The 27440-nt window shown below is 43.0% G+C and overlaps 1 protein-coding gene across 1 annotated transcript in view; it reads left to right on the top strand.

Moving 5' to 3' along the window:
• GAS2 (growth arrest specific 2) overlaps positions 1–27440 on the top strand; it is a 160550-nt gene that overhangs the window by 44100 nt on the left and 89010 nt on the right. Inside the window, exon 3 of the mRNA XM_056851518.1 lies at positions 610–734. Coding sequence (XP_056707496.1) covers positions 610–734 — 125 coding nt within the window. The remainder of the gene's footprint in view (positions 1–609; positions 735–27440) is intronic.

Consider the following 27440-nt stretch of genomic DNA (forward strand, 5'->3'; position numbering starts at 1 on the left):
GTGGAGAAAAGTGGGTATGAATGAAGTAAATAAATAATATAGTGAAGATGAGGGGCGATAAAGGTAAGTTGGTGGGTGGCAAGAAGAGAAGGAAACGGGGAAAGGTGAATAAATGGGAGTTGCCAGGAGGAAGGAAGTAGGAAATTGTGTGGTGAGGTAGATACAGTGGTAAGTGAGGTACCCTCCACAAGTCCTTGCAACTGGGCCCATCCTAGCAGTGGGTGCTGCTCAACTGAGCCTGGCCTAGGGCCAGCACAACGCAGTGGCTGAAATCACTCAGAGTTTGCCCAGGGAGAGGTTGCCACTGCCAGGGAAAGGGAAGGAGGGAATGCTGAAGATGAGACAGATAATGATAAGTAGGCTAGTGGGTGGAAAGGTGAGCAAGAAGCAGGATAAGTGGAGAGAGTATGGTGGCCTTCATGGAAAGAGGAAAGAATAGTGAAGGGGGAAATGAGATGCCCCCCACAAGTCTTTTTGGGGGCCCCACTTGTCTATTAGTGTACAACTGCAGTTCTGCACAGACAACATTTCCAACAGAAATGCCCCTTTTGAGATAATGAGTATTAGTCAAAGCTGCTGCTGATTGCTATTCTTCTCATTGCATTTCAGGAAAGGAAATAACAGCTGAAACCTTTATGGAGAAGTTGGATAATGGTGCTTTGCTATGTAGGCTAGCAGAGACTTTACAAGATAAATTTAAAGAAAACTGCATTGAGGCCAACAAGCTTGGAAAGGTAAGTTTGGATAAACTGTGAGGCAACATGAATGATCAGCAGTCTGTTTCATAGAGTGGTATACTTCTGTTTCTTCAGGGTCAATGATTCACTTACAGTGTCATCCTAAGCATAGTTACCCCTTCTAAGTCCACTGAAGTCATTGGGTTTAAAAGGGTGTAGTTCTGTTTAGGATTGCAGCGTTAACACGTCACGTATGTGTGTCTGTGCATGTTTTACCGTTCCTCTCATTTCTCTTCTATTTGCCTTTCTCCTCCTTTTTCTTTTCTCCTCCTTTCTCTGTAGACAAATGTGTTTCTTTATACATTCCCAACAGGTGAAATAGTATTTCATGTCAGGACTCTTTCTAATCAGGAAAATCAGGGTATGGGGGAAGCTGAAGTTTCCTATCCACAAGTCCCACCATCACAATCTGAATTCAGCACCACATGCATGGGAAGTAAGGAGAGCCTACAACTAGGGTTGCCAACCTCCAGGTGGTGGCAGGAGATCTCCTTCTCTTACAACTGATCTCCAGCCGATAGAGATAAGTTCACTTGGAGAAAATGGCTGCTTTGGGAATTGGACTCTATGGCATTTAAGTCCTTCCCCTCCCCAAACCCCGCCCTCCTCAGGCTCCAATCCAAAAACCTCCTGCCGGTAATGAAGAGGAACCTGGCAACCCTACCTACAACTCACATGTGACTGTGACTTAGGACATGGGGGAGGGACCCCAGACCCTATCTTACGTGAAGATAGTTGAGGTATCATTGGAGTAATTAAGCGTAATTTAGATTACAACACAGTAAACTGTGTTGGACTGGTTAATAGAATCAGGCCTATTGTTCCTCCTAGTGTGAGACATCTTTTTTATTATATACCAGAGATAATGATAATAGCTGAGCAGAAACCCCTATCAATTTTTTCACATGCATATTCAGCAGCATCAAAACCTGACTCCCCTTTCTGGCGATATTTTGCTTCGTTTTGCAAAAAATGTTTGCCAAATCTGATTGGTTACGTAATCTTGGGACATTCCCCCATTTTCTGCACAGTCCGTAACCGGATGAGAGGTAAAGAGGCAGCTGTTAAGAAGGAAAAAGCAGTAGTGGTGTGGTGGTGGTGTTGAAATAACTTGAATCAACTATATAAGATAATGTGTCAGATGTGGTGAACATTCAAAAACCTAGACTATTTTTCATGAATAAACTTCTACCACACAGAAATTGCTAATATTTACTCCAAGATTAAAACTAGAAAATATTCAGTACACAGCTTAAATACAGACGACAAGGTCAGTTTGCTTTTGTGACAATATAATAAACCCTTTGATGATAGAAATTTGAAAATGAAGTGAGCTGATGTGTGATTCCGGGGTTAAACAGTGAAGTAGCCAAGTTTGCAGATGACACCAAATTATTTTGGGTGGTTAAAACAAAATCGGACTGTGAAGAGCTCCAGAAGGATCTCTGCATACTGGAAGAATGGGCATTAAAATGGCAAATGTGATTCAATGCGAGTACCGTATTTTTCGCTCCATAACACACACTTTTTTTCTCCTCAAAATGAGGGGAAATGTCTGTGCGTGTTATGGAGCGAATGTGCGCACAGAGCCGGCTGGGCGCAAGGGAACGACGCGAGCCGGCTCTGTGCGCCCCGTTCCAGTGCGCCCAGCCGGCTCTGTGCGCCCCGGGACGCAAAGAGCCGGCTGGGCATGCTGGAATGACGTGAGCTGCTTTACCCGCCCGCCTCCCAGCTGGGAGGCGGGCAGGACGCACAGAGAGGGCTCACGTCATTCCAGCGCGAGCCGGCTTTCCCCGCCCCGACGGCCAGCTGGGGGTGTGTGTGTTATGGTCAGGTGCGTGCTATGGAGCGAAAAATACGGTAAGTGTAAAGTTATGCATATTGGGGCAAAAAATCCCAACTTCACATATACACGGATGGGATCTGTGCTGGCAGCGACAGACCAAGAAAGGGATCTCGGGGGGTAGTGGATAGCTCAATGAAGATGTCAACCCAGTGTGCAGCTGCTGTAAAAAAGGCAAATTCCATGCTGGCCATCATTAGACGAGGAATAGAGAATAAAACTGCTGATATCATACTGCCCTTGTACAAATCTATGGTGAGACCACACTTGGAATACTGTGTACAGTTCTGGTCACCACACCTAAAAAAGGATATTACAGAGCTTGAGAAGGTGCAGAAAAGAGCAACCAGAATGATTAGGGGACTAGAGCAACTGTCCTATGGGGAGCGGTTAAGACGCTTAGGGCTGTTTAGCTTGGAAAGAAGGCGGCTGAGGGGAGACATGATAGAGGTCTATAAAATTATGCATGATTTGGAAAGAGTGGACAGAGAGAAGTTTTTCTCCCTCTCCCATAGTACTAGAACACGGGGTCATCTGCTAAAGCTGGAGGGTGAGAGATTCAAAACAGATACAAGAAAGTATTTTTTCACACAACGCATGGTTAAATTGTGGAACTCCCTGCCCCAGGATGTGGTGATGGCTGCCAGCTTGGAGGGCTTTAAGAGGGGAGTGGACATATTCATGGAGGAGAGGGGTATTCATGGCTATTAGTTAGAATGGATACTAGTCATGCTGCATACCTATTCTCTCTCGTATCAGAGGAGCATGCCTATTATTTTGGGTGCGGTGGAACACAGGCAGGATGGTGCTGCTGCAGTCGTCTTGTTTGTGGCTTCCTAGAGGCACCTGGTTGGCCACTGTGTGAACAGACTGCTGGACTAAATGGGCCTTGGTCTGATCCAGCAGGGCCTTTATGTTCTTATGGTATGCTTTGTGGCTTCATTTGTTTTCTTGAGCCTACCTATGTTACAATGTTACAAAAAACTTGAAGCTTTCCTGAATGAGGTGAATTGGTTATATCAGGGGTGTCGAACTCTACTGTTATGAGGGCCAGATATGACATAAATGTCACTTGGTAGGGCCGAGTCATGCCTTGCCAGTCCAGATTTAGAGTGTGGGGGGTGGCTGCCTCACGGGCCGGATGAGAGTCTCAGCGGGCCTGACCCGGCCCTTGGGCCTTATGTTTGACACCCCTGGGTTAGATCCTTTCCAATCTGGTTTTAGGCCTGGTTATGGGACAGAAACAGCCTTGGTCGCCCTGGTGGATGACCTGCACCAGGAGATGAACTGGGGAATGGGATTCTGTTGATTCTTCCAGCCTTCTCAGCAGTTTTTGATATCATTGATCATTGTATCTGAATGGACAAACTTTCTGGGCTGGGATTGGGAGGCACTATTCTGCAGTGGTTCTGGTCCTACCTGGAAGGTTGGCTTTGGAAGGTGGTCTGGGGAACTGCTGCTCACCCCTTTGGCCTGGGGACTGAGGGGTCCCACAAGGTACCTCCTTGTCCCCTATGTTCTTTAACATGGAAACTCTGGGTGAGATATCCTAATATTTGGGTTGGGTGGACTCCAATATGCACAAGACCCTCTGGCCACTGTTGGTGCATGGCCTGATTACATCTAGATTAGATTACTGCAATGCATTCTATGTGGGGCTGCCCTTGAGAAGTGTTTGGAAATTTCAATTGGTGCAGAATGCTGCAACCGGTTTGTTGATTGGAGTGGATTGTAGGGACCATATCACTCCAGTCTTGGCCTGTCTACTAGTTCCCAATCTGTTTCTGGGCATAGTTCAAGGTGCTGGTGCTGAACTTTAAAGCCCTATATGGTTTTGCACTAACATACCTGAAGGGCAGCCTGCTTGACCACTTCTGAGATTATGTGGGTGGCAAACCAGCAGAGGGCCTTCTCAACGTGGCACCAAAACTCTGGAACTCTCTCCCGAGGGAATCTGTACAGCCTGTGCAGGCATGGCAAGGGTGAAACAGGAGCTGGGAACAGGAATATCTACATAAACACAGCACTAGAGTAACTGAATAAGACAATTATTTTCTCCACAGCACCCTTTTGTTGTTATCTTCCACCAGAGGGTAAAGACTTTTTTTTTTTGTTTCATTTGGCATTCACTCTGTGATCCGTGCTTCCTGCCCAGTGTTGTTTGAAGCATTGTTTTTATGTATTTTATACATTTTAGCTCTGGTTTTAAATGCTTTAACGATGCATTTTTGTTGGTTTTAAAGGTTTGTAAGATGTCGTTTTGTTATGTATGGTATATTTTGTTAGCTGCTTTGGTGGCTCTTGTGAGGGCAGAAAGGTGGGGTACAGATTTTGTGAGGTAAACAATGTGCTGTATAGCACTGCATTTCCCTTTTAGTGGATTTACTTGGATTTCAAAAAGTCATTTTCATTTTTTCCCCCAGAGTACTGTGGGAGTCATGTGAATGAAATTAGAAAACCTCATTCAAAAGCTATGCGATGTGAATATATATTATTTCACATCCTGTAGCATCAGAATGCAAAGAAATGGCAGCATAATGACTGTCCGTTGCCAACTGTCATGGAGGCATTTTTCCTTTCCCGTTTTTAATTCCCTACATAGCAGTCTCGAGCAGTAGGCTCCCCAACTGGAAAATCAGGACGTTGGTGCCAAGGCAAATTATGAGAATTCTAGTGCATGAAATTTAGCCTAGTAAGAATTCCACAGTGCTTTCCCGAACCATTCCCGTCTAGCACATTCGTGAGATGTGTGCTATTCAGAAGCCGTGCCACTACGTCGGAATCGAAAAGCATAGTGTGGGTCTCTCCCAGCTGTTACCTTGAAGATGGCTTTTGGGGCGAGCGGCCGGGTCTCTCCGACACTTCAGCTGCTGTTTGCATAGATAAAGTATTCTCCGTTCGTGTATATATATGAGCTGGCCGATAAAAAAGCGAAACGGCTGCCAGAAGAGCTGTGTTACAGACAGTGGCCAGCCTGCAGTGAAATGAGAGGGAGGCAGACACTGTCGGAGGCCAGAGAGAAAGAAACAGAGAGACAGGGTGGGAGGGGGAGACCTATTAAAAACCTCTTCACAAAGTGATGGAGTATGGGCCGCTTCTGCATGCCTCCCCCCCCCCTGAGTTTCACACATATTGAATGTATATTACAAATGTATTTCACACACAATGAATCTCCAAAAGAATCTCCGCTTTACTGAAGACTGGGTTAAAGACCGAATCCACAGAGTGGTATCTTTAATTATAAAGTGTAAAACATACAGATTTAATATGGCAGTTGCATGGACTGAGCTTTAGGTTGAGAGTGTGGGAAGTAGAACCTGGAAAAGGTGGTACAAAATTGCCACTAGGGATTTTTCTTTTCTTTTCTTTTCTTTTTTCTTTTCTTTTCTTTTCTTCAACCACTCCTAACTCTCAGTGAACACACTGGTTCTTTTAATTTGCCTTTTCAGCTAGTTAGGATTAGCATATGATCAGCATAGTTTTCATGGGGCTAGAGATGTCCATTATGGTGAATCAGCATAGTTTTCATGGGGCTAGAGATGTCCATTATGGTGAATCAGGCAACAGTCCTAAAGGCACTTTTCTGAGGAGGAGAATATATGCCGACTTTCTCTACCACTTAAGGAAGAATCAATCAAGCTTACAATCACCTTCCCTTCCCCTCCCCACAACAGACACCCTGTGAGGTAGGTGGGGCTGCAAGAGCTCTAAGAGAACTGCAACTAGCCCTGGGTCACCCAGCTGGCTTCATGTGCAGGAGTGGGGAAACCAACCCAGTTCACCAGATTAGCATCCGCCGCTCATATGGAGGAGTGGGGAATCAAACCCGGTTCTCCAGTTTAGAGTGCACTGCTCCAAACCGCCACTCTAAACCACTACACCATGCTAACATGGGACTTTTCTCTTAGTAAGCTTGCTTAGTTACTCTCACGGGATACCTGAAACCCCCCAAAAATTCCATTGGAAAGCAATTCGGTTCCAATTAAAATGTTACCTAAGCAATACAACACATACCTCAATGACTCTTAAAAAAATCTTCAGTTGGTGCCACCTCAAGGCAGAGTGATATGGCTAAAGCCAGGTATCAGTTTTGTATGACTGGGGCACCAGACAGCTGTAGTACCACTTACACTTCCCTCCTACATAGATTGGTTGGATCATGTTGCAGGCACTTCTCTGGAGAGCTGACCACTGTTGCTGGTATGGGTATACTTACTATGCAAACTGGACAACTATTGGGAAGTTGATTCAATGGTTACCACACAAATAGATATCCATGACAACTAGGGGTGCCATGAATTACACAAAGAAAGAGTTTGACAGTTGAATATAATGTTTTTGACCGTATCACTCAGGCATGAACCCCTCACCAGGTCTATTTGATTTGGTACCAAACTATTCGAATGCTTGCCAAAAAGGTTCGCATCAGGTTTTCACCTAACTGAGCATGTGCGGAAATGCTGCCAATCCAAACCAATCAGAGGTCTTTAGTGTCCATAAGGGCTACTTAGACAGATATTGAAAGTGATAGTTGTTTTTTTTTTTTTTTTTAGAAAAACACAGTTTTTTTGTATGGCTAGTTTATATGGTTGGTGACTGATGTAACTGCCTATTTCAACAATTGCTTGCCAAGCAGAGCAGCAGCAAAACCAAAGGAGTGGAACTCTGCTGGGCTTTGTGAGAACACATGAAATGTTCATTGCTCTGTACTGTACTATTAAGACAGAATAGTTGAAGCAACCCACCAATTAGCCACAACTAGGGTCGACGAACAGATGAACAGTATGTTGAAAAATAAGCTGCTGTTTGCCGGTGGTGAATAGGATGCGAGCCGTACCAGTAGGTGTTTAAGATCCCTAGAAACAACCATACAGCAGAGATTGTATTTGAATTTCCCTTTTCTACACAACTTGAGATTCATGTCTTCAGAATAAAAAATAGATATAAATGTTAGAAAATTGGAGGGAGGAACATTAATAATTTGAGATATGCTGATGACACTACATTATTGGCAGAAAATAGTGAAGATTTGAAACAACTACTGCTGAAAGTTAAAAGAGAAAGTGCCAAAGCAGGACTACAGCTGAACATCAAGAAAACAAAAGTAATGACTACAGGAGAATTACACAACTTTAAGGTTGACTATGGGCAAAAACGCATGGTCGCTTTTTCCTCCTTTCATCCCTGTTTCAGCCAGGATTCAGCCTGGATCGAACGCATGTGTTTCGCCTAATGTGCGTTTGATCCTGGCTAAAACAGGGATTAAAGGAGGATAAAGCGACCATGCGTTTTCGCCCAATGAGGAAATTGAAATTGTTCAATTTCTATTCCTTGGCTCCACCATCAACCAAAAGGGAGACTACAGCCAAGAAATTAGAAGGAGATTGAGACTGGGAAGGGCAGCCATGAAGGAGCTAGAAAAGATTTTGAAGTGTAAGGATGTGACTCTGGCCACCAAGACTAGATTAATTCATGCCATCATATTCCCTATTACTATGTGTGGGTGTGAAAGCTGGACAATGAAGAAAGCTGATAGGAAGAAAATAGAGTCCTTTGAAATGTGGTGTTGGAGGAGAATGTTACAGATTCCATGGACTGCCAAAAAAACAAATCAGTGGGTTATAGATCAAATCAAGCCTGAACTGACCCTAGAAGCTAAAATGACTAAACTGAGGCTGTCGTATTTTGGTCACGTTATGAGACGACAAGAGTCACTGGAAAAGACTGTCATGATAGGAAAAGTTGAGGGCAGCAGGATAAGAGGAAGACCCAACAAGAGATGGATTGACTCAATAAAGGAAGCCACAGCCTTCAATTTGCAAGATCTGAGCAAGGCTGTCAAAGATAGGACATTTTGGAGGGTCACGATGAGTCGGAAGCGACTTGACGGCACTTAACACACACACACAACTAGGCTGATGTTTACCTAATCAATTCAGCAAACCAAAAAAGGAAAAAAGGCACAAGGTGACTGGTGACAGTTTTATTGTCATGTAAAGTTAATTCATGACATATTGTTCCCTGTTACTGTGAACAAACAAACACTTTATTACGGCCTTGCCAGAAAAATACATATGGCCTATTACTGTGTATGGCTGTGAAAGCTGGACAATGAAGAAAACTGACGGGGGGGGGGGGGAATGGTTCCTTTGAAATGTGGTGTTGGAAGAGAGTGTTATGGATACCGTGGACTGTCAAAAAGATGAATAAGTGGGTTCTAGATCAAATTTGCAAGATCTGAGCAAGGTTGTCAAAGATAGGACATTTTGGAGGACTTTCATTCATAGGGTCACCATGAGTCGGAAGCGACTTGACGGCTCACACACACACAGAGATCAAATGAAGCCTGAACTGTCCCTAGAAGTTAAAATGACTAAACTGAGGCTTTGGACACATTATGAGAAGACTAGAGTCACTGGAAAAGACAATCATGCTAGGAAAAGTTGAGGGCAGCAGGAAAAGAGGAGGACCCAACAAGAGATGGATTGACTCAATAAAGGAAGCCACAGCCCTCAATTTGCAAGATCTGAGCAAGGCTGTTAAAGATCAGAAGTTTTGGAGGACTTTGATTCATAGGGTCGCCATGAGTCAGAAGCAACTTTATGGCACTTAACACATACAAAAAGCCCCTACATGTTTAGCTGTATGAGCTTCATCGGGGGATCAGAGTTCTTTTTGCTGAATCTTTCCACAGCAATTGAGTTCTAACCGGTCACCTTGCATCCCCCCCCTTTTTTTGGTTTGCTGGCACATTGCTTGGTGTAGCCCTGTTTTTCTTTCTCTTGTACCTAACCAAGTCTGCAGTTTTCAGTACAAAGAAACCGGAATTGGGGCAAGTCATAGAAAGCAAATTAAGAAAGCTATGAAAAAGGGCATTTTATTGGAACTATTTTTTTTAAATGAAGACATCCACATCTCATCAAAGATTTAAAAAGAAAGTAAAATAGTGGTCATTATATAATCAAATCAAGAATTGATAGCTTTTCTCTTTATTTTCTGGCAGGGCTCATGGCCTTCAGCAGCACCATAGCAGGGAAAAATATAACAACTTGAATTTTCTTAAGGGACAGACTGGCCCTAAATCTATAAGGTGCCATTTGTTGTCAATAAGGTCACCATATGCCTCTTCACATGGCTCATGTTCTCCAAAGTATCTTTGCAACTTCCTTCTCTTGCTTACAAGCTTTCAGAGACCATAGGACAGCAAGGGTGAATTATTGGCCCCTTCTCACACTGGTGGAAAGGAAGCAGCTGTTATAACCCTGTCCACATAAATCTGAAGGTTACTCTCTCCGTCTTATAAATCATCACAGATGGATCCCAAAGAAGCAGGGAGACGTAGATTCATGTGACTATAATGGTCCTACTGTGAATGATCCAGAGTAGTAGTTCATAAGAGGGGGTAGGAAATTTGCACAAGACATGTGGCATGGGTTTGGTTTTTGCCTGGAGAACTGCTTGGAGCTGTTTCTCTAGATGCACAATAAAAAACCATTTAGGACTGCTTAAAAACAACACTGTTAGCTGGGTCATGCAAAGTTATGTTTCTTTATGGAAGTTCCGGTTTTTAAAATAATTATTCAAGCCCAACAAACAGTTTTTCCTTTATGGACCTATTGTTTGAACATTTCTTTATGGTATCACCCCCCCCCCCAAAAAAAAAATATATATAGTCCAGTTGAAACAACTAGAGGATCCCATTCTGGAAATGATTGCCATTCCTATGTTACCTTTGTATTTGGTCCTGTTGACACACAACATCTGCAATAGGGTATTTTTAAGTTGCTAAAGGTGGCTGCCATTATCACATGATAAATTCTTTGTCTACAGTTCTCCATGCAGTTTGGGAGATACATAGCATCCCCCCCCTTTGGACATTAGTGTGACTTGAACAAACTGTTAAGTCTTTCAGTCTTCAAGCCAGCTTTCAGTGGTATTGGGATAATTCAGAGCACAAATAATAGAGTACATTGTGAGCACTTTTTTATTCATCTTGGTGTACTAATTGTATATACAGTATTATGATCCATACTTACTGAATCACTGAAGTGGGGCTTCCATTTGAAATCTATTCCCCACCCACCCCACCGTCAAAAGTCTCCATGCTTGAGTTGGGTATTTTACATCCTTCTCTTCTAGTTTCATAGCAATCTAGTGGTAACCATTGGCCTACTTTACAACAGTAGCTTAATCAAAACAAGGCTGAACTCTGCAAAAGCTTATGCTGTAATACATGGCTTTTGGGTGTTGTAGGGTTCTTCTTATTGTTGACACAAACTAAACATGGCTATCCTACTGAAACCCATTAGTTTCGGTCCAGTTCATTTACATTGAGCTGAATCAGATGGTGGGTTTTTATTATACAGAACTGTCAATGTTTTATAGATGCTTTATAGAGCACAAGAAGGCAAGTCTGTCCGAAGGAGCTAACAATCTACAAGGAAGATGACAAAGAGGGGAGAGAAGATGGAGGTGGGGCAAAACAAGGGAAGAATATGTGTACAATCCAATGACATCTCCATAGGCTTAATTCCTGTAGGGGAGGGGAACTAAAGGGTTGTGTGAAAGTTTTCAAGTTTCTCCTGGCTTGTGCCTTTTCAGGAAAACATCTTCATATGCCCAAAACGTTTTGTACCCCATCTAAAAGAAGATGAGGAAGGAGAAACTCTGCACCTTATTCAGGAAGGCATTCCATAACTTTGGGCCATCAGCAGTAAAGGCCCTGCTTTTCACAACTAACTGATGTTCTTACCTCTTAGAGTAGGGCCTGATCTGTTGGATTTAGGGTTCCCAACTGGAGCGAAATGTCCTGTCCCTTTAATAGAGGCTTAAAAGGTGGAAACGGATTGTTGGAGAGCTTTTGTGGTATAAAAGTAAATAACATCACATGAGAGATGACATCCCATTGATCTTTGTTAAAGGGACAGGACATTTTGCTCCAGGCCACTTGGCAACCCCATTTATAATGAACAGGTAACATTAAACTTGCTAAATATGACAGAGAAAAATTGTATTTGATATACATGAGTGGAGGAATGGGGTGAACTATTAAAACAGCCCAGAAACAAGCTGAGCAAGCAGGCCTTGCAGCATGGGCTACTCAGCTCGGACAATTGGTATGGGAGCAAGCAAGAGGGAAGTCCGTGTCCATTGTTGTGCCTACTGGCCTGGTATGAGCTGAGCAGCACCAGCCATGCTGCCAGCAGCACTGGAGTCAGCTCAGCTCGCAGTTGACTGTCCAGGACAGTAGCCCACCAGGTATTTTTCCAGTAAATTAATTGGCCAGTCTGCCCCAATCACTTTCTGTCAGGGCGATCCTAAGCTGATTTACTCAGAATCCTACACAGATCTATTTAGTGGAGCTTACTCCCAGGAAAGTGTCCTGAGGTTTGCCCTGTTTGTTTATTCCGAGCTAGGCTTTTAACTCTCAAAAGGTCTACGAAATGGTTTCACCTAAAGATAAATTCAGAATACAAGGAGGAATGTCCCATGCTTAGGGATACTTTCAAAGAGGCTGAGTGATACTATTGCTTATGAATGTGGAGCTTTAAATAGCAAAAAGAAATATGCAAGCATTTAAAAGCATGAGGTCTTAAAAGCAGAGTGGGCACAGTGGAATACGGTGATCATTTCTGAAGGGTGTGATTCCATTTTTCTTCCTGAGAACCTACCTGTGGGATAGCATGTGGTATTTGCTTTACTGCTTAATTTATATACCAGCAGATTTAAGAGACAGGGAGATTCAGTGACAGTTATGTTAATAAATGCTGGGGATTTGTATAGTAGTAAATGGCTGGAACTATCCATGTTGCGGCTAATGACCTACTGGCCCCAGAACTGCAGGTTTATTATTACAGCAAGTGTGATTCTTTTTTTTAAAAAAGTGATTCATATTGCAGGAGTCCATTTTGTAATTTTCTCCCAGTGGCTTGGATTTCATCTCCTTGCTCTCCAGGCCATATTTTACTTCTTCTGACAGATAGTTAATTTGAGAATTTTGCAGCTGTACAAACAAATTTAAAGCACCGAGGCATGTATGGTATGTGCAGAGCCTACATTCGGTTGAAATTATTAAAGAAACTTTTGAGATTTAAAGTAAACTCAAACAACATGTGTGTTAATGGTTATCAGGATAATAGTCTGGGTATTATTCCAATTCCACCTGAAGATGGATTAGCTTTATGCGACTCGTATTAATGAATTCTACTGAGGCCATAAGAGTAGGCTCACAAATAAAAATATACAAAATAAGGAATGCTCAGTTTTTTGATAGAATGGTTCTGTTGCTCTCAAATGGGTATCTTTGTGGGCGTTCAGATGGATTGGTCATATCTAGGGTTGCCAGGTCCCTCTTCGCCATCGACAGGAGGTTTTTGGGGCGGAGCCTGAGGAGGGCGGGGTTTGGGGAGGGCGGGACTTGGATGCCATTGAGTCCAATGCCAAAGTGGCCATTTTCTCCAGGGGAACTAATCTCTGTCGACTGGAGATCAGTTGTAATAGCAGGAGATCTCCAGCGACTACCTGGAGGTTGGCAACCCTAGTCATATCAGTGACACTATCCTTTCAGAATGCTGGTGTGGTATTCAGTAGGGCAATAACTTTTCTGAACTTGTACTTGTTGGCAAAAGCAGTTTAAAACCAGCAGGAACGTTGCCTTGGTGTCCTGGCCCAATAAGCTCACCAGGGCGGGAGAAGGTTTAAAGAGTTATTATTCAGCTGAAAAACAGGCTCTAGTTAGGGTTACCAGCCTCCAGGTACCAGCTGGAGATCTCCTGCTATTACAACTTATCTCCAGCCAATAGAGATCAGTTTACCTGAAGAAAATGGCCACTTTGGCAATTGGACTCTATGGCATTGAAGTCTCTCCCAAACCCTGCCCTCCTCAGGCGCCACTCCAAAAACCTCCCATTGATGGTGAAGAGGGACCTGGCAACCCTAGCTCTAGTCCAAAGGCAGAAGCAACTATTTTTAGTCCAGCATAAGATTATATACTTGCCAAGATAATCATTACGGATATCATTTTCTTCCCACTTTATACATACAATGTCCTGTTACACTTACAACATGTTTCTTCCGGCGTCGCATGATCAGAAAACAGAGGCAATTTTCTCCTTAGGGTGGGCAATTTACTATGCTAATGAAGCAACGCCTCTATAGTTTGGCCTTGGCCAAACTAACTACCTCATAACAGGTCAATGAAACAATTGATGCTTAGAGCAAAGCATGGGGGAGACTGTGGACACATTGCTCCTTCTTATCTTTTGTCTTCTACAGCCACTTCTGAAGCCTGTGAATCTGAAGCTTCTTTCATCTACTTCAGAAGGCTGTTCTCATTATTTCCATTAACCCTTAGCTTGGGCCCACATACTGGAGGGGAAAGGTGTATAGTTTGGATTGTTTCCCAGGCACAGAAATGACTAATTTTGATAGAATAATATTTTTTAAATGCACCCCATACCAAAAAATCTCCCTTCATAGCCTACATAGTAGAGAACAACCTATACCAGCAGATTTGTGAGTGACATGTAACCTTGTGTATGGAAGGAGATTTTAATATGGGGCTGCTTTCCAACCGGCAACCTCCCATGTATCTTCTGACACAGTTTAATCACATGGCAAGACTCCAAGTTTGAATCAGAAGTCCATTCTTTGCTGGAATTCAGACTGTACTTAGAAATAGACCTGGATCATAAGTGCTTGACAGAAAGCCAAACTTTCATTAGGGAATTTTCAGTCATACATTTCATACATGCATACAGAGATATATAATTTCTAGATGAGAATTGCAGTCTCGTTTCAGGAGCCAAACACAGCTACTCTAAAATAAGTATATTTTATATGGATTTTGGAGTATGGTATTTATAAACTGTGACTGAGTCACCGGCCTGTCTTATCATCCCAAAGTGCTGGTTACCATTCTGCCAGAGTTGCATGTTAGCTAAGTATAGTGAAGGCCCTTGTGTTCCTTCAGCAGAGAAGTCAAAAGCACCATTATGGCACTAGAACACTGAGCTGACATACTAGTAATGACAGCAACTCCATTGCCACCTACCTGTCACAATGACATTCACTAATGACATCCTCATGTTGGCCATGTGTAGCAAGCACAAATCAGCAAGCTGCTGAAGCAACAATGTCTGGGTAAAATAAATAAATAAATTTTATTTGTGGCTAGTATGCCAGATAAAACAGGTAAAACAGAGGCAGAACAAGCAGAGTAGATGTTTACAACCAAGGCCAAGAAAATTAGGAATCACCCAATTTTACATTTCCACAGATTAAGGATGTACATTAAGGCGACGTAGCTTCATTGCTACTGCACAATATTTTGTGACCTGGGTGGTGATTGGTGAGCTGTCTCCCAGCAGAAACCTTTTGGTCCATTCACCCTCATCACCAGAGCCCATTTGCCTAATCAAAGGGTCAATAATATTGAAACGGGCTGACTTGTAGAGGGGACATCTAAAAAATACTTGCTCAATGGTTTCCAGCTCCCCTGTGTTACACGGGCAAAGTCTCTCCACCCTGGGGATCTTCTTAAATCTCCCTTCTAATATGGCAGATGGTAGGGCTGCACATCTGGCCAGTGTATAGGCCCTCCTATGTGTGTTCCTTTCCAGGGAGTATAAATATGCAGCTGGTGCTAGAATATACCTGGAATGTTGAGGTGCTATAAATGCAGGGGATATGAATGTCTGGGTATTATATACAGTAAGCTATACCACACATCCCCATGCACACATTGGACAAGTACAGTGCCAGGAGCAGTGCCCAACAGTTCTGGTCTCAGTTGTTATAAGGGTTGCACAGAGAACTCAGAACAAAAAGATTCCCTAGAAGGAGTCCCTCTGTGGTCCCACCACAGACAGTAATTAAAATGGCATTCATTCAGTACAGTTATAGGGGGGCTCTGTAATAGGGCAAGAATTTTTGTAAGGGAAAGGATGTGGAAGCACATGGACAAAGAAGACTGGAAAGCTTCAGACAAGAATGTGAGTTGGCTGGTAGCTCCGGGAGGGGCTGATGCAGTGGAAACAGGATATAGGGGTTCAAATATCGTTCTCCTGGGAGATGCTGAGATGATCTCCATAAGACAAAGCCTACTTTTTAGGCACTTTGCCAGTAACAGTAATTTTGGATGGAAAAGGGGAATAGCATCATGACAATAACCCAGCCCTCCCACTCCAGAGAGCAACCAACAGCTATAAAAGCCGACCGGTAAAGATTTATCATGGGGCCTTTGCAGTCTCCCAGATGCCTAGCCCTCCTTTCTTCCATATCCTTCCCTCCACTCAGCCCATGCAGTAGATACCAGCACCAAGAGGGTTTCCAGTTCTGCTACCATTTCCACTGCAAGAAATTATGCTTCAGAAGTAGTTGTTTAATAGTACCAATAGGATATGATGTGTTTGGCATTCACCACAAATTTGGTGGTGTTCCTCACTGCTTTCCCTAGAGCAGAATATTCAGGTCGTACTTTGGGTATGGGTCGCCTTCATAGTGAACCCCCTCCCTATGTGTGTCACCCGGTCCTTGCAGATCCAACTGCTACAATAGAGTTGATACTTCTCATAGATGATTGTGTCTGAACTTCAGAGGCAGAGTATACAAATGCTGACCCTATGCCCTTCTTTATTGTTGGGCTTAGATGTTTGTACAAAACTCTTCCTTTGGTAAAAGGACACTTTCCACAAGACCCCACATCTATTTAGTCTCTCTTCCTATTACACCCTTCCTCCATGAAGCTCAGGTCTCCCTTCCCCCAATTTATACAGTGCATAGTTCTCCATGCTTCCATTTTATTCTATAAAGTTAGTTGGCTAAGAAAGAGCATTGCTGGCCAAGGTTACCCACAGTGCCTTCCTAAGCAGAGTTATGCCCTTCTAAGTCTATTCAGTGAGTGCATTTAGAAGGGTATAACTCTGCTTAGGATAACACTTACTAGTAAATTTCATGGCTGAGTGGGATTTGAACCAAGATTGTCTTGTCCTTGTCCAATATGCTAATCACTATACCACATTTGCTCTCATTCATTCATTGTTCTAGAGAAATGTGCCATGTCTTAATATGTGATATGATCCCTTTGGGAGCTTATATACTCCTGATGCCGTGCTATGATTGGCTGCTGAGTTTGTCAGAATCTTATTTTTGGTGGTAAGGAATTTGCTGGGTATAGGCTAGCATCTTGAGCTCTCTGCTGATTTGCTGGGTATAGGCTAGCATCTTGAGCTCTCTGCTGATTCTAATAGTAGAGGGCATAATATAATGCCGACATCCTGGGACAGGGGATGGAATGACCCAACAGCGTATAGGAGAAAAGAATGGAATTGAGACCAGAGCAATTGATGTATCAGAGGAGGGAGCAGAGCAGTCAGCCTCTGTCTCTCCCATTGTTCTGCCAGCCATTTTTCTTCTCTGAGATGCCTATTGCTCTTCCCTGAACGCAGTGGCAGATCTACAATGAAACAAATGAAACTTAAGCTTCAGGGCCCCTGATCCTGGAGGGGCCCTGAAGCAAAATCAATGGAGTTTTTTTTAAAGTGTTTGTTATTAAAATAAGGCTATTTTGGTGATAGACTCATAAGCCAATGGATTTAAGTACTTAATAGTGACAGAATATGCTCTAACACCCATTTCATATGGCCTCAAAATGTCCCTGTAATTGGTCAAATTTCAGAATTTTCTTGGGGGCTTCCAGCGCCTGAATCCCCAGCTATATGGGCTCGCCGAGCTCACCATAATCTATTCATAGCCTACATTTTGGCAGCTGGATCCTTGAATCCTTCATTAGTGCACGACTTAATAGTGCTATAGCTCAGCCCTTAGGCTAGAGCCAATCAGAACCATAAAAAGACATCTGAATTCTCAATTCAGGCTGCACTCATCTCGCTTGTGCATTTTAACAACAAAACCCAGATTTTCACCTCTTTATCCTAATGAGCCCCCTCTGATGACCTTCTACCTCTCTATTAGAGAATGAACCAATACATCTGCCATAGAACAACCCCACTGAAGCAGAAGGGCCCCTCATGACAGTTCAAGTTTCAGGGTCTCAAAAATGTAGGTCAGCCACTGCCTGAACACTCTCCTTCCAATCTTCTGTTGGCTCAGCAATATCACTGTAATGGTATAAGTTCTCTTTGACAGCAGTCCTAACCATATCTACTCAGACATAAACCCCATTTTAGTCAATGGATCTTATTCCCAGGAAAGTGTTCTTAGGCTTGCAGCCTGTGACCTTAAAAAATAGGACCGCTCTTATAGTCATCATCAACCACAAGATCAAAATGACCAGGAAATGAACAGGAAACAATCCATTTAGTCATTTTGTTGCTGTCTTCATATTGAGAAAAATATTTCTTTTTAAAACTATGCTTACGTCTCATATTTCTTTTGGAAAGCCCAGAGCAACTTGCGTGGAATGTTTCCAGGCACCGATCAAGCTGAAAGCCATTTATTTTCCATTGCTTCTAGAATGGGACATTAGGGGCTGGAGAATGGGATGTAATATTACTAGACTTGAAGGTCGAAGCAGACGAGAGTAACAGAAAGCAGGATATCATTACAGTTTACAAACAGTGAATAGCTATTAGGCTCTCCTTTTATGCTATATTGGGGCGGGGGGGGGGAGTCCAGAGGTCGATATGATGTGGAAACTGCACTGGATAGCTTGATTGGGGATCAGTTTGTAGGGAATGCTTTTGGAAATAATCCTGTTCCTCCCCCCCCACCCCGAACTGCTAGTCTGTATTCAGATCTCACAAATAACCACAGATAGTTTAAACCCTTGCTTATTGAGCAAGAGATGGTCAAAAGTGTCTAGAGCCACTGTGGTGTAGTGGTTAAGAGCAGTGGTTTGGAGCGGTGGACTCTGATCTGGAGAACCGGGTTTGATTCCCCACTCCTCCACATGAAGCCATCTGGGTGACCTTGGACCAGTTACAGTTCTATTAAGAGCTCTCTCAGCCCCACCTACCTCACAAGGTGTCTGTTGTGGGGTGGGGGAGGGAAGGAGATTGTAAGCTGGTTTGAGTCTCTCTTAAGTGGTAGAGAAAGTTGGCATATAAAAAACAACAACTCTTCTTCTTGAGTCTGCCAAGAAATCCTGGTTTGTCCAGTGCTAGTGAGTGCCGACTGCATCCGGAGCAGCAGAGAAACCGGGATGTTACCATTCTGCAGCTCTGGCTGTGTGCCTAGGAAGCAGTACTGTAGCTGACTCTTGCCTTCAGATCTAGTGATTGACCAGAGGCACTGCAAACTTGAACGTAACTCTGGTGCAAAAATCTTGGTTTGTAGTCTTCTTACTAATCAAAGTTAATGGAGTATCCAGCATTTGAACATGACATCGAACCACAGTGGCATCTGAACGCAGGCTTAGACTGCATTTAGATGACCAATCCAATCATGACTGGGAATCTTTTTTTAAAAAAAGAAGTCTGGTTTCTTAGATTGCATTTTTAATGATCCCCAAAACCCTGTTAGTTTATTGTTCTCTTTTGAGAATGAACATCAGAGGACCATATCCTCTTTCCCCTTCGGCATGGCTAGCGTGGATCGACACAAACGTGGAAGCATTCAAACTGCAGTTTGCTTGTGACATCTCAATTGGATGAACTGACAAACTGAGCCTGGTTTATGAACCAAAATACCAAACCATATTTTAATCCTGGTTTGCATGCAAGGAACAATCTGCAATCTGAGATCATGACAAATTAGGGTTGCCAACCTCCAGGTACTAGCTGGAGATCTCCTGCAATTACAACTGATCTCCAGCCGATAGAGATCAGTTCACCTGGAGAAAATGGCCGCTTTGGCAATTGGACTCAATGGCATTGAAGTCCCCCCCTCCCTAAACCCCACCCACTTCAGGCTCTGCCCTAAAAACCTCCCACCGGTGGTGAAGAGAGACCTGGCAACCCTATGACAAATTATGATTTTGTTACAAATCATAGGGGAGGCATAACTACACACCACATTTTCCTCAAGGACATCCTCAGGTCAGGTAGAGAGGCATGTTCTGAAGTTCTGTGCTTTCCAGGTACACCTGGGCCAGACTCAGTTAAGGACTGTGGTGCACAGACAGAAGGGGCTTAGGCGTTCCCCACCACATTGGAGGCTGCACTTATACTGACTGCCAATGCATTATATTCCACAACAAGGAAAATAGCACCTTGGGGCCTTTCAGGTTGGGAAAATGGTATGGGTGGATTTAATCCCTCCCCTCTCTACACCCCATGTCCCCAATACACAGTATGGAAATACCTTGGAAGTGTGATACTTTAGGACATTCCTCTCTTGACTCAGGGACATCCCTGGGGCAATATAACTTGTAGTTAGGTCTTGAGGATTGTTCTTAGTTTCTGAATCTCATTTAATTTAAATTATCTAAAAATAGAGAAGAACAGTTGGTTTTTGTATCCTGACTTTCTCTACCACTTAAGGAAGAATCAAACCGGCTTACAATCTCCTTCCCTTCTCCTCCCCACAACAGACACCCTGTGAGGTAGGTGAGACTGAGAGAGCGTGAGTAGTCCAAGGTCACCCAGCTGGCTTCATGTGTAGGAGTGGGGAAACAAATCCAGCTCACCAGATTAGCCTCTGCCCCTCATGTGGAGGAGGAGTGGGGAATCAAACTCGGTTCTCCAGATTGGAGTCCACTGCTCCTAACCACCACTGTTAAACACTAGGAAAAGTTGAAGGCAGCAGGAAAAGAAGAAGACCCAAACCACCGCTCTTAACCACTACACAACTGTGGCTCTCCAAGTCATGTTTGCTTTTAACTGATACTAAAATGAGGGAACAAAAAGATATGATAAATACATTAAAGCTGAGTTCAATCATGATGTTGAGGAGTATCAATTACATATAAACCTTGAGTATCTTCATATTGTACAAATGCTATAAAGAAAGGCAGCACAGACTAACACATGGATACAGTTTTGTTCTGTTGAGAATAAAATTACAGAAATAAGGACAATGAAAGCTGGGTTAATGATGGGTTAATGATGGGTTAATGATGGGTTAATTTTAAAGTCTAAGCATGTAAATCCTAAATGGTGCAAGTATATTTACACTGACTACTGAAATAGGGAGAAAATTACAGTGATCAGTATGAGGTAACATCAAAAAGCAATCAACACACATGTAGGTACATGACTCAGAATAAATGCAGTTGAAATCGGTGGAGTTTATGTTGATGTAATTGCTGACAGTCTAGCAAGGGAGAGCTGTGAATTGAGAGCTGATGCAGTTGCACATCTGGATATGGATATGCACTGTGAACCTCATCTGTTTCCCATTGAACTTGATAAATTCATCTGATGTGGCTGTGTGTGTGTATCCCTGTGCAGATCTACTATTTGTAGGAAACAAAGAGTGACTAGAGTTGGATTGGGAACAGTGACTTGGATTCTTCTGCTTGTACAACGCAGTCCTCCTTTACAGAGGAGGTCTTCTGTTGCAGAGGGCATTCTTCCTGTGCTAGGTGATTTCTGCTTATGCCAGTTCATCATGTTGCATGAGCAGAAAGGATCTGCCACCAGAGCAAACTGTTTGAAACAGAAGGCAGCACTGCGTGAGTGTAAGGACAGTATAGTACCTATGCCCATGAGTTTTACATATGGTTTCACTGCATTTCCTCCAGTAATGCACTATTGTAGCTGGAGAGTGCCTGAAGATGGGCCCTGGGGATCAAGCCAGGATGTTTTACTCAGACATAATGCAAAATCATGGTTTAATTAAGCTAATTCAGCTTTGTGTGATTGTCTGAATGCAGACTGTTCCACTGCTAGTTAAGGGTCTATCAAACCAGCATCTGAACAATGAAGTTGATTTATTAATCACCTTTAGTCTTAACTAGGGTTTTGTGTGACTATGAATACAGACTTCCTGACTTCCTCCTAGCTTGTTCCCCCGTACCACCCTCCCCTGCTACAAAGCAAAGGTGATGAAATAAGCATTTGCTGATGCAAATCAGGATAGAATGATCATCTGCAAGCTGAATTCTGATTTCAGAAACTTGCCACAGTTAAAATAAACCATGGTTTCTTGTTATGCCTGGACCCAACCAAGGAGTTGTTTGTCTAACAATATGGTTATAATATTTTTGCCTATACCCGATATTGAAGAATGGAAAGACAAAATGCTTGACTATGCAAACTTGGCTAAAATGACTTTTATGACGAATTTTACTACAAATGAGTCAATAGAACAGTTTAATGAAAAATGGCAACCGTTTTATAATTATATATCATTAAATCAATAGTCAAACATAACATAACATAAGAAAACATATATTTAGTTTATAAAATTAACCACACGAAAATGTATCTCTATAGTAATGCATATCTACTATAATGAATGCTTATTGTTGCAGATGTTTACCTACTGTAGTATGGCTTTTTAAATGTTTTTTTTTAATTTATCAAACTGATAAGACTATATTTCACATCTATTGCAGACGGACTACCCTTGCCCCCCCTTCTTTCCTTTTGTATCCCATATATTCAAAATAAAATTTATTAAAAAAATATGGTTATAATATTTTTTTTCCAAAAATAAAGCATACAGTGTAACTTGGATTTGCCATTGCCAACTCTGGGTTTGGAAGTTATTTGCAATTTGAGGTGAAGCTGGAGAAGGCAGGGTTTGGGGAGGGGCCTCAGAGAGATATAATGCCATAGAATCCACCCTCCAAAATGGCCATTTTCTGGAGGGGATCTGATCTCTGTTGTCTGAAGATCAGCTGCAATTCTTGGAGAGCTCCAGGCCCTGTTGCCTGGCAACCCTGTTTGGGCCTTACATCTTGTTTCCGCTTTCACTCTTCTTCATTTACTGCAGTGGAAGTCATTCACTGTAGAGCATGTTCCTCTCTCAATAGTAACTTTTTGGCTCCTTGAAAGAACGGATCTTGTGAGAGTGGAACCCGAGCACCCAAGGAACGGGCACTCTGCAGTGGAGGGCCGCCTCTACAATAGACACAGAGGAGTCCTGGTGGAAGTCAGGTATAGAATCTGAGTCATTAATAGGGTTGCCAACCTCCAGGTGGTAGCAGATCTCCTGCTATTACAAATGATCTCCAGCTGATAAAGATCAGTTCAGCTGGAGAAAATGGCCACTCTGGCAATTGGATTCTATGGCATTGAAGTCCCTCCCCTCCCCAAACCCCGCCCTCCTCAGCCTCCACCCCAAAAACCTCCCGCCGGTGGCTAAGAGGGAGCTGGCAACTTTAGCCATTGGCAAAATGTAGCAGCCGAATAATTTCTGAACATGTTAATGGCTATTGCTTTAGAGTTCGCAGGCCTTACTTCCTTCATCTTTCTCAAAATCATGCAGTATCGACCAAACATGGTAGACCTTATACTTAAAAGAAAAACACACACACAATTTATTATTGTATTACTTTGGGCCGAGATGTTGATCATGTGTGGTTTGAACTGGGAAGATGTAACCTTGTAAAACGTACATCTGTTGATCCATCTGGACAGAATTATTTTCACAAGACTGTAAAGCTGCTTGTCAGAGGAGCGCTTGTATCTTTGTCTGAGTTGTCAGCAATGTTTTACGCCGATATTCAGAGTCTCCACAAACCCAGCATCTAGTTCAGAGGTGGAAAATTAGGCCCTAGCCAATAGAGCTTGAGCTCTGTCCGCTCGGTTTGGTGCCCCTTGCAGCTATGTGGAGGGCTGCAGACAATCAAGAAGAAGAAGAAAAAGACGTTCGTAAGAAAGATTTGGGGAGATGGATCATTTCATACCCAGTTTGGGTTTTTGATTCCATCTGCAAAGTCAGTTTGCGAGAATTCTGATCTAAATGTTAGTTCAAGGGAACAGAGTTCACTGGACTGTGCAACGCTTGTCATTAAAAAAAGAAAACAGAGCAGTCGCTCCTACGTACTTCCCAAGTGCCAGAAGTATGGAGGAGCCTCATGCAAATGTGTTCATATAGGTGGTTCGTACAATTCTGTGTTCATGAGAGATCTATCCCTGTGCCTGTAATGACCTGTAGCTCTGACAGCTACTACTGACAGACACATTTGGAGAGTTCATGTTCCACCACTTGCTTTCCCCCCTGCTGTTGCTGCCATGCCCACCCATCCTTGCAGCAACGTCTTACTTTTAGTGCCAGGAAAAACAGCAACAAAGAAATGGCCACGCCAGCTGCTTTCATCCCTCTCAGGTAGTGAATGTTCTTCTGCGAAACCCAAGTCGAGGGGTGTGTGTGTGTGTGTGTGTTTTTTTAATGAACTACCAGAGGGTTATATATATATGCCCTGACCTGGATGGCCCAGGCTAGCCTGATCTCGTCAGATCTCAGAAGCTAAGCAGGGTCAGCCCTGGTTAGTATTTGGATGGGAGACCACCAAGGAATACCAGGGTTGCGGTGCAGAGGAAGGCACTGGCAAACCACCTCTGTTGGTCTCTTGCCATGAAAACCCCAAAAGGGGTCGCCATAAGTTGGCTGCAGCTTGACGGCACTACACACACACACACACACACACACACACACACACACACACACATTAGAAGTGCTAAGTAAAGGTTAAAAATATTTAAAAACATTAAAATAGCACAATGGCATTTCCTAGGGTTGATCTCTGTAACCACATACCAAAACGTGTTTCGGCCTATTGGGCCTTCATCAGTGGTTAATTAAAACACATGTTAAGCCTGCACACATTTACAGAAATAAATAAATACATACATATACAAACAGTTCAAACCCAACCAGGCATGTGTATAGGTTGTAAAATCTATTACCAGTTACTCAAACATCTGGTCAGATTGATTCTAGTTGTAATACTGGTTAGTATATGTCTCTCATATACTATGTGTGCAGGTATCAACCTAGTAGAGCACATGTAATCACTACCACCACCTCAAATATAACAATTAATACACTTCTTTCTGCCCTTGACGTGTTCAGGGGGTGTCTCAGTTCTTCTTACATAAGCACCAAAGACATTTGAACATAACAGAATGTCCAATTACAGGCAGGTACAGAAAGTTTAAATACTGAGGCAGATTAGTGCAAAAAGCAAAAATAGGCTTATTGATTAAGAGGACGGAAAGTATTTTGGGATCTGGCTAAAAAAAAAGAAAAGCAGAAAACACCTTAGAACAGTGAATGTGAAATTAGAATGGTTGTTCCGTGTCTGAAGTTCTCCAATTAAGAAATTCCAAGACCATCCTGAAATCTGAACCTCTCAAGCACTAGAGTTCCTTCCTGTGTAAAACAAAAAAAACCACGCATTTTAAAATTGTAATTTTAAGGGGAAAGCGTGGGGGAAATTGTCTGGAAAGTTTATGTTAGAAGAATATTATTATCATGGATAATGAAGGGTAACATACAAGGTTAGTCTGTCATTTTGCCCAACATTGACTAGAGCAGGGGTCGCAAAACTGCGGCTCCAGAGCCGCATGCGGCTCTTTGGCCCGTTGAGTGCGGCTCTCCGAACTTGGTTCGGAGCCCCTGCTCTTGCGCCCACTCGTGCCGGCAGCCAGGCTGCGGAGCCAGCGCGCCTGAGAAAAAGAGAGAGTGGGCGAGCGGGCACTCTGTCTCTCCCCTTCCCCGCCGTGGAGAATGGCCGGGTCCCCCTTTCCCTTTCCCTCAATGGTTGGGAGGCTAAAGCCTCCCCTCCCCTCTAGCCGCGCGGCTTGGCGGTTCCTGCCCCCCCGCCTATCAGCTGTTGGGCAGGGCGGGCTTCCTTTGGTAGACCTAGCCTCCAGCTGAGTCCCATTGGGAGGCCACGTCTACCCACTGGCTTTCTTGGTGGTAGACCTGGACTCCAAGGAGGGGAAAAAGTTCCCCTTCAGAGGCCAGGTCTACCAATTGGCTTCTATGGGCCTCTGGAAGCCAGGTCTACTGCCAAGAAAGCCAATGGGTAGATTTGGCCTCCCAATGGGACTCAGCCGGAGGCCAGGTCCACCAATAGGCTTTTATGGCGGTAGACCAGTCCTCCAGACGAGGACTCTGGACGGGGAGGGGGAAATGGCAGGGACTTACAATTTATTTTTTATCAATAAATAAGATCACTATTAAGTATGATATCAAGTTTTATTCAGTGTACCTATAGTTTAATTAAGACTTAAAACATTAATTAAAGTTTATTAAGTTAATAAACAGTGTACCTACCTATATAGTTTAAGTTTAAGAAATTTGGCTCTCAAAAGAAATCTCAATCGTTGTACTGTTGATATTTGGCTCTTTTGACTAATGAGTTTGCCGACCCCTGGACTAGAACAATACAGCTCTTGCCTGTAACTAGGAAGAAGAAGAACAGCGTGCTTAACTTCTTGAAAGACAAATTGTAGAGGAAATTGACAGGATTTCCAAGGCAATTCAGTGTGTTAGCTGCTTTAGACAGTCATAACGTGGCATACCTGGTATAACTTAGGAATTCATAGGTCCTTCTTGCCTTAGATCTCATTTGCTCTCCATGCTTGCACATCAGTTTCCTTGTACTTCGTCCTACATATTTGATGTTCTTAGTATTTTCTCCTGCACCAACCTATCTTTATGTCTTCTCAGTCAACAGTTCCAATCACTCGTTGCTCTGGTGAAACTGGCTGCTTATTAGATTTTTAAGCAACAGTAGACTTGTCCCACATATTTTGAGATGTGTGAAAAAAATAATGATGGAATGTTGACAGGTATCTGTTTTGAACTCTGAAACAACTTCCATGACATTGGCCCATGTACTGAGTCTTGTCATCAAAACGGATCTACGTATTTGAGTCTGAAATGACACTCATTAATCCAAAGGTACTGTGGAAGTTCCTAAAAGCATACCTTCAGAGCTCATGGGTAAATAATAGCATTAAAACTTACCAAAAGAGCTGGTGCGGGAAATATGGTCATCACTTTAAATCACTCTGTTTAGATGCTGTCTCCATATAGTCTTTCATGTGCAATGACTTAGCATACAGATCAGGTAGCATTCACTTTGAAAACAGAACAATCATTCACAGTGATAAGGAGCAGAATGCTATCATGCCTAGGATTCCATTATAAGTTTATTGCAGGATGACCACTGCTAAGTAGAACAATTTAATATTGGGAGGGGCTGTGGCTCAGTTTGTAGAGAATCTGCTTAGCATGCAGAAGGTCCCAGGTTCAATCCCTGGCATCTCCAGTTAAAGGGACTAGGCAAGTAGGTGATGTGAAAGACCTCTACCTGAAACCCTGGAGAGCTTATGTCAGTCTGAGTAGACAATAACGACTTTGAGGGACCAAGGCTCTGATTCAGTATAAGGCAGCTTCATGTGTTCAATAAGGATGTTTTATAGTGACTATACAGTGGTAACAGTCCTTTGGACCAATTCAAACTTACTAGAAGCAGCTTCTCTGTGGCCACTTTCCATGCAGCTTGGGAAGCAGCTTGAGAAGGAACCAAGGCCCATGCTAAGGGACCATGGCTATTCTATCCCCAGTATTTCAAATTAAATCTCTATAATGTATCAGATGCTGAGACCCTGGAGAGCAGACCAAACTGAGTTGGATGGACTAATGTTCTGTCTCCATCTATACTGGCTTCATATATTAAGCTCCCATAACATCCCAATGTCTATGAACTGGCTTTAAGTTAGCCTGTGATAGGCAACATGTCTCCTGGCCACAATCTGTACCTTTTACCAATTCTCGGGGTTAATTATTTCCAGGCTTCCATGACTCTTCTGTAGATGCATAAATGATATTGTTCTATGAAATAAAAGAATCACTGAGATCTTGACATGATTTATCACCACCCTATCCAAGAAACCTATGAAGCAGAATGAACTAGTGTATGTTGTGATGGAAAGGGAGATGTATTGTTTAAATTGTTGACAGAAGCAGGTTGTGTTCCCATTTGTATCAGAGAC

This window comes from Euleptes europaea, chromosome 6 (genome assembly GCF_029931775.1).
Source record: "Euleptes europaea isolate rEulEur1 chromosome 6, rEulEur1.hap1, whole genome shotgun sequence".
Taxonomy (NCBI): Eukaryota; Metazoa; Chordata; class Lepidosauria; order Squamata; family Sphaerodactylidae; genus Euleptes; species Euleptes europaea.